Source organism: Nematostella vectensis, chromosome 2, assembly GCF_932526225.1.
Source record: "Nematostella vectensis chromosome 2, jaNemVect1.1, whole genome shotgun sequence".
In the NCBI taxonomy this organism is placed as follows: Eukaryota; Metazoa; Cnidaria; class Anthozoa; order Actiniaria; family Edwardsiidae; genus Nematostella; species Nematostella vectensis.
In genome coordinates, this window is record NC_064035.1 from 1,699,477 (window position 1) to 1,718,660 (window position 19,184).

At 43.8% G+C, this 19,184-nt stretch overlaps 1 protein-coding gene across 4 annotated transcripts; it reads right to left on the bottom strand.

Annotated features, from left to right (window-relative positions):
* Positions 1-1,964: 1,964 nt before the first annotated feature.
* On the bottom strand, positions 1,965-19,144 carry LOC116602008 (fibropellin-1). Of its 4 annotated transcripts, XM_048723887.1 has the most exons (13): positions 18,647-19,144; positions 15,670-15,891; positions 14,967-15,303; positions 10,912-11,046; positions 10,295-10,498; positions 9,193-9,597; positions 8,922-9,050; positions 7,983-8,612; positions 3,988-7,749; positions 3,524-3,745; positions 3,097-3,225; positions 2,704-2,832; positions 1,965-2,104 (listed from the first exon to the last, which is right to left on the bottom strand). In XM_048723887.1, the coding sequence occupies exons 4-13, from the start codon at positions 11,036-11,038 to the stop codon at positions 2,028-2,030; spliced, it is 5,814 nt and encodes a 1,937-aa protein (XP_048579844.1). In that variant the 5' UTR covers positions 11,039-11,046; positions 14,967-15,303; positions 15,670-15,891; positions 18,647-19,144; the 3' UTR covers positions 1,965-2,027. The 4 variants fall into 4 exon arrangements, with proteins under 4 accessions (XP_048579844.1, XP_048579841.1, XP_048579843.1 ...); XM_048723884.1 differs by lacking the exon at positions 14,967-15,303; XM_048723886.1 differs by lacking the exons at positions 14,967-15,303; positions 15,670-15,891.
* Between the last annotated feature and the right edge of the window lie 40 nt (positions 19,145-19,184).

Here is a 19,184-nt window from a genome sequence, read left to right on the forward strand (position 1 = left end):
TCCTTGAGGAACTCCATGATTGATCTGCATTTCCGACGAAACTTGACCGTCAACTTGAACGACCTGTCGCTTGTTCGACAAATACGAACGGCACCATAATAGCTCTTTGTTAACAACCCCATACGCCATAGCTTTTGTAGTAGCAATTCATGATCCACCATGTCAAATGCCTTAGTGTAGTCCACGAGCACCATGCCCGACACTTTATCATTGTCGAGGTTGAAGAGTAGCTCATCCACTATCTTTATCAGAGCTATTTCAGTGTTGTGATGTTTCCAGAAACCAGACTGCCTCGAGTAGAGAAGGTTGTCATTGAGATAGGTGCACAGAGAATCATGCACATGCCGCTCAATAACCTTGGACAAGACTGAAAGAATCGAGATGGGACGGTAGTTACTTGGATCAGTTCGATCGCCTTTCTTGAACAACGGGGTAACTTTAGCCAACTTCCATCTTTTGGGGAACGTTCCACTAGACAGAGATAGATTAATCAGCTTGGCTATACTCGGTGCAATAGCAGGAATTCGCAATAAACGAGCCCTGATCTTGTCGATACCAGATGCTTTGTTTGGGTTGATCTTCATTATTATGCGGGCTACCTGTGTACTTGTTATAGCAGGAACCGAGAAAAAATCATTCGGGTCTTTCTGTGATTCCACAAAGCTCACAAGTTTAGAGAGACAAAAAGGCACCTTGGCCAAATTAATCCTCAGTTTATCAGCAATCGTTGAGAAATATGCATTAAAATGCTCCGAGATGTCCTTGGAATTTTCAACAACGCGTTCACCAATTTCGAGCTTTGTTATCCCGCAGTTGTTTTTGGTTACGCCTGACAGTGTTTTAATGCACTTCCAGATCGCGCTCGTATTGTTCTTGTTTTCCCCGAATGACTTCGAATAGAACTCACGCTTGGCTCCCCGTAAAGTGCAAACTGCTTTGTTCCTGGCTATTCGGTATTTCGCCCAATCATCTGGACTGTCCGTGCGCCGCGCCACCTTCAACAAATGGTCCCTGGAGTGTAGCTGTTTAAGCACTGACTTGGATATCCACGGGGGCTGCGTTTCACGTTTGACCGGTTTTTCGCGCCAGGGACAATGCGATTCCAGTACAGTGTTGAAGGTCTGCTCCCATGCGTGAACTACATCATCAATGTCCTCAAAAACGAATACAGCATCCCAAGGGGCTTCTTGAATTGACTGGTTGAACTTTTCAATATCAAGTCGCTTGATAAGATTTTCTAGATTACATGGTAATGCGTATAGCGTATTGTTGGTTTACTTTAGGTGGGTTTTTAGGGGGTTCGGGGCATGCTTCTTCTAGGACTTTATTGTCTCAGTTTCTCAGTTAAAAAAAAACAAGATAAAGGCTCTCTTAAAATTTTTCAGGAACCTCTTTGAAGTTATTTTTTTTTATCGGGGCTCTGGAAGGGGTGGTTCCTTTATTAGGCCTCGTGCGCCCAGCAATCAATGAATTCGCCTATTGCAAGCCTGTAAATAAGTAAGCGTTATATGCCGAGGACGGAGCGCAGCCACTTCTTTAGATGAGTATCATCAGTAAAATAAATAAAAAAAGTTCTAGACCACCGAAGCCAAATGAGTGCAGCTAAATGAAAACGCGTCTTCAATTTACCTTATGTGGACTTAGGGGCAAATTTTTATTATATTTTTAAGTGCCTTATAAACGCCAGCCTTAAGTCCTGAAATGGGCACGCGCTTAACCTAAGAATACAGAGTGCGTCCACACAAAGCTAGCAGATATCAGGGTTTGTTGCTCTCGATGTGTGTAGATCTTGATTGCTCAAAAGCTACTGTTGGATTGTAAATGATCTGATAGGTTGGGCATATCATAAGGTATAGATCAACACAAGATTGAAAAGGTATGTTAAACAAGTCCATCTAGTTTTTCACCAGCTTATCTGTAGTCTTTCTAGTTGTACCATCTGGCATATCATATACAGATGCCCCTTGATTGAAGGCGTATGTTTATTGAGACCCATAAATACATTGATTGTTATATGATTTCCAAAGCTAGAATCCAAGCCAGTCCCGAATCCCGAAGCCATCGTCGAATGCTCTAGAGTCGCCACCAGACCCAGATGAGTTGTCTGAAAATGCGAATAAAACTTGTCACCCTGAGGAACACATCGATGACGGCATCAACTAGTTGTCAACGGTGACCCGTTTACTTTTAACACCATTTGTTACCAAAGGATACTGCTATCCAATAATTACGAGATGGCTGTAACTGAGGTAACAGCGACAATAAATAACAGTTTGGCAGGGACCACAGGGTAGACTCAGCTATATATTTTAGTAGGGGTCCGGGGAATTGGGGGTGGGGGAGGGAAGACTCCCTAAAATAGACAGGGGTGATCGTCAGCAGGGGCAATTTTTACCCCGAATAGATAGCACATCAGGTGTGGTCAAAGCAATTTCTAACTGTAAGCACTTAATAACCTAATTAAAAAAAATCAGCCCACCATCCAGCACCAAAACTTTCTATTAAAAATAATAGAAGGCTACCATGCCAAAAAAAAATACCTGATCCCGAATTTCATAACCCCTAAAAATATCTACTAACTTTCAAGAACACATATTTTGAGCTCTCACTAGATAAATAACACTAATATTCCAGTGCCCTCCTTTTGCCCGATATTTATATTCATATCCTAGTAATGTCGATATGCCTTATAATAGGGCTTACCAGTTTCACAATATTTCCCTGTGAAGCCTGTAGGGCAGGTGCAAGCACCAGTCACATGGTCGCACTGGGCTTTGTTCTGGCATTTACAGTTGGAGAGACAACCTAGTCCATGCTTGCCATCATCACATTCTGTCAAATATATTATTAGAACAATAAAAACGAGATCAAAGAAAAAGTGTCGTCCCGCAAAATATACATAGTTTACAATCACAAGGGGCTGCTAATTCTTTCTGGGGACTTTTGGGACATTTCCATTTCTTGACGGTTCTGTACGATTGACTATCTTTAAAGATTCCCATATTGCTTTTCTTGTGGTCCTTTTTCTTTTTCATACTTTTCTTTTCAATGTGTAAAAGACACCTTAATTGTATAGTCTAAGAACAAAGTTCCTACCCAAGTCACAAAACTGTCCAATCCATCCCGCAGTGCACGAACACAGTCCCGTGGCGGGGTGACAAGAAGCGTTGTTCTTACACATACAAGTTCCTTTGCAGTCGAACCCGTACTTGCCACTGGGACAAGCTGTAATGATAAGATAAAAAAATACAAAATGCTTCAACAGCTGATTTTACGAAATACATAACATAACTGTATACATAGCCATGCGGCCCGCTCAAAGCAACACTTTGCCATGAAAATCTTTCTAAAAACGCTGTATAATAAATATCTTGTTGATCTTGTTTGCTTGGACTTACTTATGGATCCTTGATTGGATGCTTGAATGCTTTCATCGCTTTATGGCCCACTAAAAAAATTAAAGGCCCATATGTCCCCATACGTCCTACACACTCGGTCAATAAGAGGTATATACGCCACTTACGATTTTCGCAGTGCTTTCCATAGAAACCTGGGGGACAAATGCATAAGTAGTAACCGATTGCATCATAACAATATCCTTTATTTCTGCAAGGACTTGAAATGCACTCGTCGATCTCATGCTCGCAGTTACGACCGCTGTATCCAGGATGACACGTGCAGTTGTAATCATTAATCAGGTCTTTACAAGTAGAGCGATGCTGACAGGGAGCAGAGGCGCACTCATCTAGAAAGCAAAGTTATGAGATGAGATTTTACTTTAAAGGTATGGCATTTTAAAATCAGCTAGATAATTTTGCCGGCTACTCTACAAAATATTTGGAACATGCAATAAAACAACAAATATTAGGACTCCTATTTTAAAATGTACCTTTTAAGTCGTAACTTTAGAAAATATTTCCAATTACGGAGCGCAATGCTGTCCAGTGAGAGAACTACATCAAATCATATTATACATGTAATTCTTACCTATGTTTACCTCACATAGATTCCCAGTAAACCCAGCGGAACATTGGCACTTGAATTCATTAATACCATCTTTACAGATACCACCATTCTGACACGGACGTGAAGCGCAGTCGTCGATGTTGATGTCACACGTGATACCAGTATATCCTGGCAGACAGGTGCACGTGAACGCGTTGATCATATCTGTGCAAAAGCCGCCATTCTGACATGGAGATGAAGCGCACTCGTCGATGTTGATGTCACACGTGATACCAGTATATCCTGGCGGACAAGAGCACGTGAACGCGTTGATCATATCTGTGCAAAAGCCGCCATTTTGACATGGAGATGAAGCGCACTCGTCGATGTCAATGTCACACGTGATACCAGTATATCCTGGCGGACAGGTGCACGTGAACGCGTTGATCATATCTGTGCACAAGCCGCCATTCTGACATGGAGATGAAGCGCACTCGTCGATATTAGCTTCGCAGTGTATCCCAGAAAAGCCTGGAGTGCAGAAGCAATAATAGCCATTGATCAGGTCTTCACAATAGCCGTTGTTTTGGCATGGATTGGATGCACATTCATCAATGTCAATCTGACACTGCAACCCTTTGTAACCTGGAGCACATAGGCATTTGTAGACAGCTATCTGATCAACACATGTTGCACCATTCAGGCATGGTTTGGTTGCACACTCATCTATGTTAACTTCGCAATTCTTGCCAGTGTAACCTGTAGAACATTGACACTTGTGTGCGTCCACTAAGTCAGTACAGGTGCCGCCATTTGCACAGGGAGATGACGCGCATTCATCAATGTCCGTTTCGCAGTGACGGCCCGTATATCCCGCTTTGCAGAAACATCTATAGCTGGCAATGAGATCTTCACATGTTCCTCCATTCTGGCAAGGATCACTTTGACATTCATTTACTTCCACTTCACAGTTTGGCCCTGTATATCCCTTTTTACAGACACACAAGTATCCATTGACTTGGTCTGTGCATGTGCCTTCGTTGAGACAAGGGTTCGATGAGCACTCATCTATGTCCGTCCCACAGTCTTTCCCAGTATAGCCTTCTTTACAAGTGCACATGAAACCGTTAATTTTATCTGTGCAATTCGCGCCGTTCTTGCAGGGTTCGCTGGCGCACTCGTCTATTTCAGTGCCACAATCTTTGCCAGTAAAGCCAGGTTTACATGTGCACGCAAAACCGTTGATCCTATCCGTACAGGTCGCTCCGTTCTTGCAAGGTTTGCTGGCGCACTCGTCTATTTCAGTGCCACAGTCGCTCCCAGTAAAGCCAGGTTTACATGTGCACGCAAAACCGTTGATCCTATCCGTACAGGTCGCTCCGTTCTTGCAAGGGTTGCTGGCGCACTCGTCTATCTCAGTTCCACAATCTTTGCCAGTAAAGCCAGGTTTACATGTGCATACAAAACCGTTGATCCTATCCGTACAAGTCGCTCCGTTCTTGCAAGGGTTGCTGGCGCACTCGTCTATCTCAGTTCCACAATCTTTGCCAGTAAAGCCATGTTTACATGTGCACGTGAAACCGTTGATTCTATCCGTACAGGTCGCTCCGTTTTTGCAAGGGTTGCTGGCGCACTCGTCTATTTCAGTGCCACAATCTTTGCCAGTAAAGCCAGGTTTACATGTGCACGCAAAACCGTTGATCCTATCCGTACAGGTCGCTCCGTTTTTGCAAGGGTTGCTGGCGCACTCGTCTATCTCAGTTCCACAATCTTTGCCAGTAAAGCCAGGTTTACATGTGCACGCAAAACCGTTGATCCTATCCGTACAGGTCGCTCCGTTTTTGCAAGGGTTGCTGGCGCACTCGTCTATCTCAGTTCCACAATCTTTGCCAGTAAAGCCAGGTTTACATGTGCACGCAAAACCGTTGATCCTATCCGTACAGGTCGCTCCGTTTTTGCAAGGGTTGCTGGCGCACTCGTCTATTTCAGTGCCACAATCTTTGCCAGTAAAGCCAGGTTTACATGTGCACGCAAAACCGTTGATCCTATCCGTACAGGTCGCTCCGTTTTTGCAAGGGTTGCTGGCGCACTCGTCTATTTCAGTGCCACAGTCGCTCCCAGTAAAGCCAGGTTTACATGTGCACGCAAAACCGTTGATCCTATCCGTACAGGTCGCTCCGTTTTTGCAAGGGTTGCTGGCGCACTCGTCTATTTCAGTGCCACAATCTTTGCCAGTAAAGCCATGTTTACATGTGCACGTGAATCCGTTGATCCTATCCGTACAGGTCGCCCCGTTCTTGCAAGGGTTGCTGGCGCACTCGTCTATCTCAGTTCCACAATCTTTGCCAGTAAAGCCAAGTTTACATGTGCACGCAAAACCGTTGATCCTATCCGTACAGGTCGCTCCGTTCTTGCAAGGTTTGCTGGCGCACTCGTCTATTTCAGTGCCACAGTCGCTCCCAGTAAAGCCAGGTTTACATGTGCACGCAAAACCGTTGATCCTATCCGTACAGGTCGCTCCGTTCTTGCAAGGGTTGCTGGCGCACTCGTCTATCTCAGTTCCACAATCTTTGCCAGTAAAGCCAGGTTTACATGTGCACGCAAAACCGTTGATCCTATCCGTACAGGTCGCTCCGTTCTTGCAAGGGTTGCTGGCGCACTCGTCTATTTCAGTGCCACAATCTTTGCCAGTAAAGCCAGGTTTACATGTGCACGCAAAACCGTTGATCCTATCCGTACAGGTCGCTCCGTTTTTGCAAGGGCTGCTGGCGCACTCGTCTATCTCAGTGCCACAATCTTTGTCAGTAAAGCCAGGTTTACATGTGCACGTGAAACCGTTGATCCTATCCGTACAGGTCGCTCCATTCTTGCAAGGGTTGCTGGCGCACTCGTCTATCTCAGTTCCACAATCTTTGCCAGTAAAGCCAGGTTTACATGCGCACGCAAAACCGTTGATCCTATCCGTACAAGTCGCTCCGTTCTTGCAAGGTTTGCTGGCGCACTCGTCTATTTCAGTGCCACAATCTTTGTCAGTAAAGCCAGGTTTACATGTGCACGTGAAACCGTTGATCCTATCCGTACAGGTCGCTCCATTCTTGCAAGGGTTGCTGGCGCACTCGTCTATCTCAGTTCCACAATCTTTGCCAGTAAAGCCAGGTTTACATGCGCACGCAAAACCGTTGATCCTATCCGTACAAGTCGCTCCGTTCTTGCAAGGTTTGCTGGCGCACTCGTCTATTTCAGTGCCACAGTCTTTGCCAGTAAAGCCAGGTTTACATGCGCACGTGAAACCGTTGATCCTATCCGTACAAGTCGCTCCGTTCTTGCAAGGTTTGCTGGCGCACTCGTCTATTTCAGTGCCACAGTCTTTGCCAGTAAAGCCAGGTTTACATGTGCACGTGAAACCGTTGATCCTATCCGTACAGGTCGCTCCGTTCTTGCAAGGGTTGCTGGCGCACTCGTCTATTTCAGTGCCACAGTCGCTCCCAGTAAAGCCAGGTTTACATGTGCACGTGAATCCGTTGATCCTATCCGTACAGGTCGCTCCGTTCTTGCAAGGTTTGCTGGCGCACTCGTCTATTTCAGTGCCACAATCTTTGCCAGTAAAGCCATGTTTACATGTGCACGTGAATCCGCTGATCCTATCCGTACAGGATCCACCATTCTTACATGGGCTGGAGTTGCATTCGTCAATGTTGGTCTCGCAGTTCTTGCCGGTGAATCCTACCTTACAATGGCAATTATAGCCATACCTGTCACTTTTGCACGTTCCCCCGTTGATGCATGGTGCTGATGCACATTGATCTAGAACAAGATCGCGGCAAATATTTTTGTAAGTTTTACAGTGAGGTAGCATTCATGGCACCAACATTTTATCAAGTTCATGCATTTTCTTTTTATCCTTAATAACTGACAAAGGACAACACAGTTATTTTTACCATTTAAAAAGATTATGTCATATCCAAGAAACTAATCTCATCACACGGATTACAGTATTTTTACCATTTCAAAAGTACATGCGCATTTGAAAAACAAACCTGGGCTTGTTGTTGGCCGTTTGGTTGGTCGGGTTGTCGCCGGCCTGGTCGGTTTGTTGGTCGTGTACCTCTTTTTCGTTGTTGGTTTGTGTTTATGTGGCTTATGCGTTGTTTGGGGGGTATGGGGTTTGCGTGTATGTGACTTATGCGTTGTTTGGGGGGTATGGGGTTTGTGTGAACAGGGCTTATGTGTAGTGGGCTTTTGTGTATGAGGCTTATGTGTAATGGGCTTGTGTGTATAGGGCTTATGTGTAGTGGGTTTGTGTGTATGGGGCTTATGTGTAGTGGGTTTGTGTGTATGGGGCTTATGTGTAGTGGGATTATGTTTATGGGGCTTATGTGTAGTGGACTTAAGTGTATAGGGCTTATATGTTGTGGGGTTTTGTGTATAAGGCTTATATTTTGTGGGTGTATTTCGTTTACGTGTTTTTGGTTTGCGTGTTCTTGGTATGTGTTTTGTGGGTCTTTGTTTTCTTGGTTTGTATGTTGTGGGCTTGTGTGTATAGGGTTTACGTGTTTTGGGTTTGCATGTTCTTGGTTTGCGTCTTTTTGGTGTGTTTGTTGTGGGTTTGTGTGCATGAGGCTTACGCGCTTGTTTGTAAGTTTTCATTGTTGTTGGTATTGAGGTAGCTGTAATATTTTAGAAATATAAAGGTTACTTTCTCTTTACGATATTGAAAGGATGCTTTCAGCATAACTTACAATCGTGATGAATAAGCATGTTTTTTTAGGATATACTACAAAACTTTACGTTATTCAAAAAATATCATTACAGCTATTTATGCCCAGTATCTCCTTGGAGTTCGAAATATATATCTACATTTTACATTATGGTATGTACTTTATATTGAACAAACTCTCACCCATAGTCACCGTGGTGACCAGCATTTTAGTGCAAATAAATCAGCAAAAAAAATGCTTCAAAAAACAATCACATACCTGGGACAATTTCACATTTTGTTCCGGTATATCCACTCGGGCAGGTGCACGAATAACTGTTCAGCTGATCTGTGCAAGTCCCTCCATTCTGACAAGGATTGCTACTGCATTCATCTATTTCTACGCAACCTGGAGACACCGTAACGGTTAACGCATTTTGATTGTTGATTTCCAAAAATGGGTGCTCAGAAATATATCAAAAGGAAAGAGATGGCATGTATATCCCAAGAGAAACCAATTCAAAGATGAAAATGATAGCAATCTAAAATACCTTGGTTTCCTGATCCAGCTTTGCTTGAGCAAAGATAGTTATCATTCCAAACCGGAGTTAGAGGCTCGTAGAACCGCAAACAGCTGTTGGGGTCCCAGCCCCATTTTCCATAGAAGCCATTGAAGCTATAGTCTAGCTGATATGGTGAGTTTTGGGGGATGCAGAGGTAACAGTGGCGGAATCTAATGTCAAATGGTTCCATAACCATGACACATTTCATGCCAATGATCTTCCCACTAGTCGACCATCGCCACCCTGGATCGGCCTTGTTGATGTCAGAGCAGAGGTAGTTGTCATGCCAACCGTAATATGTGTTGTCTTGTGGCTTGATTTGTACACACCTCATTCCATGTATTGGACCCTGGTAGCTCCATCTGAAGTTACCAGGAAAAGCTGGTATATTTCCTATATCATAAAGAAGACGCAATAATTACAAAAATATTATTTCTAGGAAAACAAAACAAATAAGAGAAAAAAGAGCATTCACAAGTGGATAACTTCCCCCAATTCTTTGAGGCCTTTTATAAAAATTTCATTGAAATGGAAATCCGTTCAATAGCCCCTTCAAAGCGTGTGATCTGTCTGACCTGTGGCAAATATAATCACCAATGCTTCTAGTTTGTAAATCTTGAAAAAATATATGAGATATTATTAATAGGTGAGTCAATTTCTAGTGTCAATTTCTAAATTACTTTTCAATATTTCCAAGGAATCGATTTTGTGGTCCGCTTGTCATATAAGACATCAAGGGAGACTAACCTCATATACGCAAAATGGAGCGGTTTGCAGTTACAATTTTTTAGAACTTTGTACCAAACCCAGGACCATACTGCGATTTTATTTGCACGTGCGTCGAACCTCGCCGAGTAATTTACATCTCATATTTATTTCAGAATTTCCAAACAAGAAGCATTGGTAAATTTATATTCGCTACAGATCAGACCAATCGCACGTTTTGAAAGAGCTATTAAACGGTTTTCAATTTGAACGAATTTTTTATAACAATTTCCCACCGTTTTGATCTTTTGATCAACTGGAAAGTTGCAGCACTAGAAATGCATATATTAACCCTGTTAATCGCTGTTAATCTTCAAAAGCATACCATTTGTTTGCGGCTTATACCCATCACGACATCTGCACTCTCCGGTGGCTGGAATGCACACTTGAGTCGCGCTGTCGCACTTAGGGCCCCCGCACTGTCTGGTCTGCCAAGTATGCCGGCAAAAGGACGGGTAGTTTGCTTGGCGAGTTCTCGTTTGACTCCCATAAGAACACTTGCTGCTGCACGCACTCCATGCACTCCATGCTAGAAATAATTAGAAGTTAACGCCATGGGAAATACCAAGTGAAATAACCGGATGCCACCTTGGATGTAAATCGAGTTTTATTTGTCAGCGATATGCACGGGCATTAGGCTATTGAAGTTGGCAGGCTATTTGAGCAATCCAGGGTAAGAATGTGCAGAGAATTACTTAGCTGATGGGATGGTATTTGAGTCTTCGAAGGTTTGCGTTCTCGGGGATAAGATACTATAGATGCACGAGCGCAAATGTGAGACGTGCATGTCTAAGCATGTCTAAGCGAAACCTTCAATGAATGGGGGCAAACTTTGCCATCTAGTTTACAATTTTGACCCATGACCTCGGCTTCGCGTACGCGTCGCAAAGAGAAGGGAAGGCAGGGGGAAAGTGAATCGTTGTATCAAAAAATTTAGCTTACGCCAGTATCGGCACCAGTCTCCTCCACCGCCACCGTTATCATCATCATCATCGTCATCGTCTTCGGCGCGAGCTTGAAATGCGCTCAACGCTATAAGCGTCAGCAACAAAAACACCTCGCGACGCATTGTGGGACCTGAGCACCAAACAAAAAAACTATCAATGATATCGATCGTGCGTCGAACCCAAATAGGCTCTAGCCCATTAGGACTATTGATTAGGACACTGTTTTAGTCAGTTCAATGTGTGTAGCCCAAAACGTTGTCTTATCTGGTCAATTGCCATTGTTTTGTCTACTAATAGGCTATAGTTTGAAGTTTACTATCATGTTAAGCAATCAAAATACAGCATTGACTATAGTTACATATCTTCACCACTCCCTATTGTCATGCCACGGGTATACTAAGTTATGGGAAGCACCCGCTCCTGGCTATAGCAAAAGGGTAGCGATGAGGGTAGTCACATATCCTCACCACTCCCTATTGTCATGCCACGGGTATACTAAGTTATGCGAAGCACCCGCTCCTGGCTATGGCAAAAGGGTAGCGATGAGGGTAGTTACATATCCTCACCACTCCCTATTGTCATGCCAAGGGTATACTAAGTTATGGGAAGCACCCGCTCCTGGCTATGGCAACAGGGTAGCGATGAGGGTATGGTAGAGTGTGTGCACCGTCACCAGGGGAGGTGGGTGGTGCTCCTTTCTCCCACTGTCTGCAGTCTCGGCAAACGTGACCTAGAATGAGTCAGGACATTATCATTATATATCCCAGGTACATGGGTATCCACATCCCTAGGGACTATCTTATTGGATAACTCTAGATTACCCCGTGACATTCTAATTACGTAAGTAGTGAGAATACCATGTGGTGTTTCACCTTCCAACATACCAGCCTCCTTGAGATGGAGACGCAAACGATTATTTACTGCTGATCCCAAAAATGGATCCTCTCCAATCCGCTTTCCGTGATCGCATGCACGGAAATAATATCCCTCGTTAATTTTACACCTAATGCGGAACAGGCTTTAATATAGTATTCGAACCAAAATACTGGGCATACTTCAGGATCTTTAAATGGAACCACCGCAAATTCCTTAGGCGAACCCTTGCGCACTGTTTTAGTCAATCACAGCCTAAACAAAAAAACCCGACGCCCTAAGTCTGACGCTCTATCGCCAGTAAAGAAATCGACTACAAAAAATACTATATCCCTTGCCAGCGCATACTTACTAATTAAAGACAATTGCTGACTATTACGACACCTATTCCGTAAAAACGTTAGTAACTTTTTGAATCTTCCAAAAAACAGCGGAACTGCTTGCTCCGGAACTACCGCTACACCTGATGCTCTAATAAACTTCAAGTAATCTTTAATTACTTGGTGCGCTACTGGATTACTATCGTTTGTTCGACCTATTGCATTATAAATAGCTCTCAATTTCCCTAACAATGAGTCTACTGTCCCTGAAGCCAGCCGCCGAGGGCATTCACAACGGCCACGTCGCTCACACCCCTGCACGTGTACTGTCGTTCTCCCTCCCGCGTCCTTGCTTATCAGAAACTTGATGATGTCCACCGATGACGCCGACGACACATCTTTGGGTGGGCTAAGGGCTGCCAAAAACACACTTAGCTATCTTTCCAGTGCTGACTTTTGTTTTTTGTATGGTTTCGCTGCGGAAGCCGCAGTAAAATCGGAAAATCGATTTCCTTGACATCAAATTGTTTCCCTAGCAAGAAGTTAGGTAAAGGCGTACTTTTGTCCCCGCATGCCTGGCAGAAATCTGAACCAGAGTCTGAATCATTCGGGTACAGACATGATCCGCATCTTTTCGCTGCCTTCCAAGGACGTGATATCTGCAACACGGTGTGGACTCATTTCAGAACATACAGCGAAAAGCCCATAAGTTCCATGGTAACGGCTTAGCGATCCAATCCTGACCCTTTAACGCTGGGAAAAAAGAGTGGTGCTGTTACCTCTCTCTTCAATCAATAAACAATCCACCGCCGCCGCCTCCAGTAGAGCCCACCAAAACTTACGCGGCTCAATCTCCGGAATAATTATCGAAAATGGAGTGTGGTAATCTCGATCGATGATATATCTAATCAACGGTCCTATCAACACAAACGGCGGGAAAACATAGATGTTCTTCGGTACTGGCGGGTCCTGTGCGAATACGTTAATGCCTGCTGACTCTGGTGTATACCAAGGCGTGAAATGGGGAAGACGAGCACCTTCATGACTCCGTCTGCAGTTGCTATCCAGAGCCATAAGATCAAATGTATGAGGTCCAAACGCTCTCTCTACTCGCTCCCAGGCTCCATCCGATAATGTACAGTCCAGATCCGACCGCGCCCGTGACGGCAAATCGGCCGGGTTTTCTTTGGAAGGGACATACTGTTTTGCGATAGAGAAATTGAATTCTTGGCAACATTTGAGAATCTCCTTCATGATGTCGTTAATCCGGGATACCCGACCTCCTTCACTCTCCCATGTGCGAAGCAGCGATGTACTGTCAGTATGAACATCTACCCTACTATTTCGAATACTACCCTTAAATGCCCTTAGTGATAACAACAGGGCTTTAGCTTCAAGATAGTTGATACTCCCTTCTTCATCCATCCAGTAGTCTCTTTCTACTCTCTTGCCCTCCACCAAGAGCACTCCACCCGACGCTTCGAGGCATCACAACACAAAGTCACAATAGAGTGCTTCTCTGATTTCCAAGGCAGTGTGCCCTCCCAATAGTCTATAAAGCGCCAATATTCTACCTCCGCCCTCAGCAACCCAACCACCTTGGTAGCGACTCGGGATTTCCGTGACAAACTGGCAATCGCGCCAAAGACCTTTCGCAAATGTAGCTTGTAGCGATCGCTAGGCTAAACGAAACCACCTTTCCTGAGAAACGCTGAAGAGTCTTCAGCGACACACATTTAGCAGAAAGAATTTCTTCGCGCAGTAATATAAACTTCCGCTTCTTGTCTTCAGAGATCACAAAAGCCTGGGCCAGGAAACCCAGAAAACGAACCAAGGTAGAAGGCGTGGACTGTGACTTTTCTAGGTTTATAAAGTACCCCGCCTCTATCAAGTAGAAGCAAAGAATATACGCTGCCGCCAGGGACCAGGGACTGTTGTCCCTGAATTGAATTAATTTTGTTCCGGTCCTCGGACTTAATTCACTACTCACAAACAGCACTTTATTTTGTCCTCACCTTAATCATTGATCAAGTTACAATAGGTAGGTTATAGAACCTACAACTAAAAGTAAATAATAGTAATATTGCAGCTACCACTTATGTTTACAGGGCCATTGGGTGCATCATAAGACCAGCCAAGATCTGGTATAAAGTTCGAGCGGGGTATCGGTTACCTAAAAAATGAAAACAAATTAATTTCCAATTAGCATTGCAACTTAACATCGCTTTAATGTTCTGTGTTTTTAAATGCCATGTAATAACGGGGCTGTTTCAGAGCGCTACCGTAACCCAAATCGCTGATTGAAGTAGTTTACTCGAGCAACACAAAGTGGTATAAAATGAAATAAATAAAAAAATACCTTGTTTATCTGCAACTTCTTGGATAAATTTTCCGATCCAGAAATTAAGGGAAGTAGCCGACAGATTCCCATGCGCTGTCAAGGTTTTCGAGACCGGATAGTCTTATATTGAAGATTGTTGACTTCTTTGCGGTTATTTTGTTCACTCGGTTAGCACGCCAGTTTTCAAACATGTTGACACACCACTTCTCCTTGTATCTTGTCGACGCGGGTACAGCTTGCGACAAAGCTACTTCTTCCTCATCTTTACTTTTGGCTTTTCCGGACCTTTTAAAAGGCTGCACGATTTCGTCTTCGCTGGAATCCATTGCTTTTTGACAGCATTAAAACATGGACTTGCTAGAAAATAGCATGAACTTGAGCTTTATTCCCAATGGACACCTCCAGGGAAATCAAGACGAACGAAGAACGTGACATGTTCTTAAATTTTAGATGGACAGTTAGACAAAGCGCATAGAAATGAAAATCAAAGGATGGAGGAGGGAAATTCAAACTTACGTAATTTGGTTGGCTGGCGTCCTGCTAAATAATTAATAAGAATGAGAAGTCATTTCAAAGCCTCCAATTCGGACTGGACGGGGTTTCAAGTCCGCGCGATTAGTTCCAGTTCAGGGCTTGTCGGCTTTGAAATATTACATCCCGCTTTGAACTGATTTGGGCGGCGGAACCTTAAATTGTCTAGCTTTGCCAAAGACGGGTTTTTAACCACCATATTAGGATGGATGATGGGGCCAACGAAAGGTTGGGTTCCCTGGTGAATATCACACCAAGCCGTACGTTCCAATTGACATTTGCCAATTTCTTCCAATTCTTGTTTAAATAAACGTAAGCTAACCTATGGAAACACCGAAACGAAAACATTAATATTTTGGACCCAACCTTCCGTTGACCCCGGACTCTGAAACCAGGTCCAGATCGAGGGACTGAGTGACCTTTCCCTGGATCAAAGAAAGGCTGAAATAATTTATAACTGGATAAGACGAACTCAATAATCCGAGCTAAAAACATTGCACAATAAACTGTGTGCTGTGTGCTCCGCCTATAACCGAACGACTATAATATACGCTTAATGAGCAGGAATGCCCTATATATTGACAATAAACACTCCAAACTTTGTATTTCAAGAGAAAACGCATTTTATCAAATACCTCCGGCGTCAAATATCTACATAACAATCAGTACCTCCGGTAGGACCCCCTACCTCCACGGAATCGTATTCCTCTACTTTTGGGTGGCCGTCTCTCCTCGCTGACCGGACTAGCGCTTGAAGTAACTCAGTCGCTTCAAATTTATCAAAGATGGATAGCGGTCGGTCTAGGTATCGTCTCAGAAGCGCCAACGCGTGCGCCGTGTTATCCCCCAACTTTTCATCCTCGAGAGCCTTCAGCTTTCTCTCCAGGGCCTCTAACCTATCCACAGGAGGCTGTGTATACACAAAGAAAAAACGGTAAATTCTAGCTCAACTCTCCGGCCTTTAACCATGACCAAACTATAGTCATACTTACTTATGTAAATAACCGAGTAATGACAACAGACAAACCGACACGGCACTAAAAACTACCTAGAAACACGCAAAACCAAACCCCGCGGAGATAACATGAAACCAAAAACTCAACAAACCTCTGGTACGGCCACAACTTCTGGTACGGCCGGCACAACTTCTGGTACGGCCGGTACAATTTCTGGTACGGCCGGTACAATTTCTGGTACGGCCGGTACAATTTCTGGTACGGCCGGCACAATTTCTGGTACGGCCGGCACAACTTCTGGTACGGCTGGTACAATTTCTGGTACGGCCGGTACAACTTCTGGTACGGCCGGTACAACTTCTGGTACGGCCGGTACAACTTCTGGTACGGCCGGTACAATTTCTGGTACGGCCGGTACAACTTCTGGTACGGCCGGTTCAACTTCTGGTACGACCGGTACAACTTCTGGTACGGCCGGCACAACTTCTGGTACGGCCGGTACAATTTCTGGTACGGCCGGTACAACTTCTGGTACGGCCGGTACAATTTCTGGTACGGCTGGTAAAATTTCGGGTCCAATTGCTACTGGCGGAGGCACAACTTCCTGGACAACCTCTGCGGGTCTAATTTCTTGAGCGTTTGCAACCATGTCATCCGGATTTGGAAGTTCTGTCATGACTCACGCTGGTGGCGGTGCACGCAAAAATTATAACGCTCCTTTCTCCCCCTGTCTGCAGTCTCGGCAAACGTGACCCAGAATAAGTCAGGACATTATCATTATATATCCCAGGTACACGTGGGTATCCACATCCCTAGGGACTATCTTATTGGATAACTCTAGATTACCCCGTGACATTCCAATTACGTAAGTAGTGAGAATAGGCCACCGAATACCCTGGGTACAAGAGGCTCCGAACTCGCTAGAGCCGCGAAGCGTCGTTGACGCTGCTTCGCGGCTCTAGCGAAGTTCGGAGCCAGCCTCTGGTACCCAGAGTAGCCACCGAAGTGATTATGGCCCGATTCAAAATACAGCATTGACTATAGGCCACCGAAGTGATAATTATTTTCGGCACGGCACTAAGTGTTGCACCAGTCGTGCTGCACGGCAAAAGCACGACACCGATTCAAACGTCGAGCTTCTGATGTGCCGAATCAAATACCATTTTTTTATTTTGTCCAACTGACAGAAACTCCGCATCAAATCAACATTTACTACTCACAACCAATTGGGTGCGACGTCTGAATCAACGTTGAACCCAATGAATATTTTTGTGGATACAATTATACAATTATATTCTTCACGGCTCGAGCGCGATGTATTTGTACGGAAATGGAAAGAAGCAAGCAGGTTCAAAATTTATGCCTGATATTAAAGTATTTATTAGAGGGAAGTCACTTTTATTAAAAAAAAAAATAGGAAAATATAATCTATGAACATATTTCCCTGGCTGTTTAAAGAGTTTGGGGCGAACGCGCGGTAAGCCTGTGATGATAAAACGTTAGGATCTGGACCTATTTTTCAAGATGGCGGCCTAAAAAGCGATAAAAAGGACGAGTTCCTGCAAGTTTAGGTGGAGATTCTCGACTTCGTTTGGCTATAAAAAAAATGAAAAATATAGTGAATATAGTCAGATAATATATCAGAAATGCCGATGCTGGCTTGCACAACTACCAGAATGCAGCGCGCGTTTTTGTGTAGTTTGTTCGGCAAATCTACCACAGTAACCGATATGCCGTGCGCGCGTGCGTTTTAGCTGGAATGGCTTAGCAGACCTTAAGACATACACGTATGGTATGTAATATCCTTATAAGGAATTGCACGAGCGAGGTGGAAAACGATGGTTTTCGAGCAAGATTGATATTTTGCGCCTGTCAAAGCCCCAATAACTTGAGATTGTGTATTATTGCAGGAGAACTACCGTCGGAAGCTTTTCTTCTCCGACATATTAAAGATTTCATGTCAGGTGGCTATCCCTCAGTTTACGCTCTGTATCTTAGCGAGTTTTTTCGGAACAAATTAAATAGCGATTAAAAGATTCAAAACTTTTTGGCGGTTATATAAGAAGTCGTAGCTGATACGCGCTTTATGATGGATAATTTTATGTAATTTATAGGACAAAAGAGCTTTCCTAACAGTTTAGCTCTAAAAGTAAACACATCAGTTGCGAACAAACAAAAAAATACTCACTTTATTTACTCGGAATGGATGGGTCGTTCCGACTTAAGCGTAGCATTCTCTAGGTATTACCTCCTACCTCACAGTGTTTTTCCAGTTTCAAACGCACTCTCTAGCCGAGTAGTGGATCGGTACGCCCCCCCCCCCCCCCCCCGTTGACTATGGGCGTGGGTTTTAGCTGTTGGTCCTTCCCCTCCATACCTCCCCTAAGCATAACACTTCTCTCTCCTCTCGTTTGTTACACCAAACGTCTTTACTAGAGCCTTTGTTGTGTTTAGGATTAGGGTGAAATCCAACAAGGGAAAATTATACTTCTTTGTTAACGATTGATTGCTATTGGTAATAAGGTATCCGGTTTATGTTCTTACTTAGTTCAAAGGTTGTTACCAAATACGAAATTTTAGCGCTTACAATCTAGGGACGCGTTTGCTGTTTTACAGAGATTTCCTCTCCTCCATGTTAGATAGTACATTTTTCGTACTTACGAACTAAAACCCCAATACACAAAATACATCCTTAGTCATGTAACGCACCTTTTCAAAAAGCTTGTATGATAATCAAGCCAAGCGACCAAAAGCTTGAATGAAAATCAAGCCAAGCGACCAAAAGCTTGAATGAAAATCAAGCCAAGCGACAGATCTTTCCCAGCTTTACGCTCGCTCGAGATGAGTCAAGTGACTAAATGTGACTTCCCATCCATTCCAAATGAGGTTAAAAGCTTTTATTAACCAATCAAAAGAAAGTTATTAGCAACAAAATAAACCTACAAATAAAACAAATCCACTGAATCAACAAATGTTTGTAAACAGAACACTTTTAGTTTACCGAGTTCTGCGAACTTTACAAGCTGGGTATATATCGCAATTGTTCTGTGGAACCTCGTCACAATTAATGAAGAAACAAAAAGCTTCAACAAAAATAAGATAAGATAGTAAGACTAAAACCAAGTCGTATCACAAGATACAAAGCATATTTCGATTTAATCACTCGTGTTGTTTTATTCTTTTTTTTCTTTAAAATATGCCATTTCACGAGGCTGTAAATGTTATAACGAGGAGAAAAAGTTTAGGG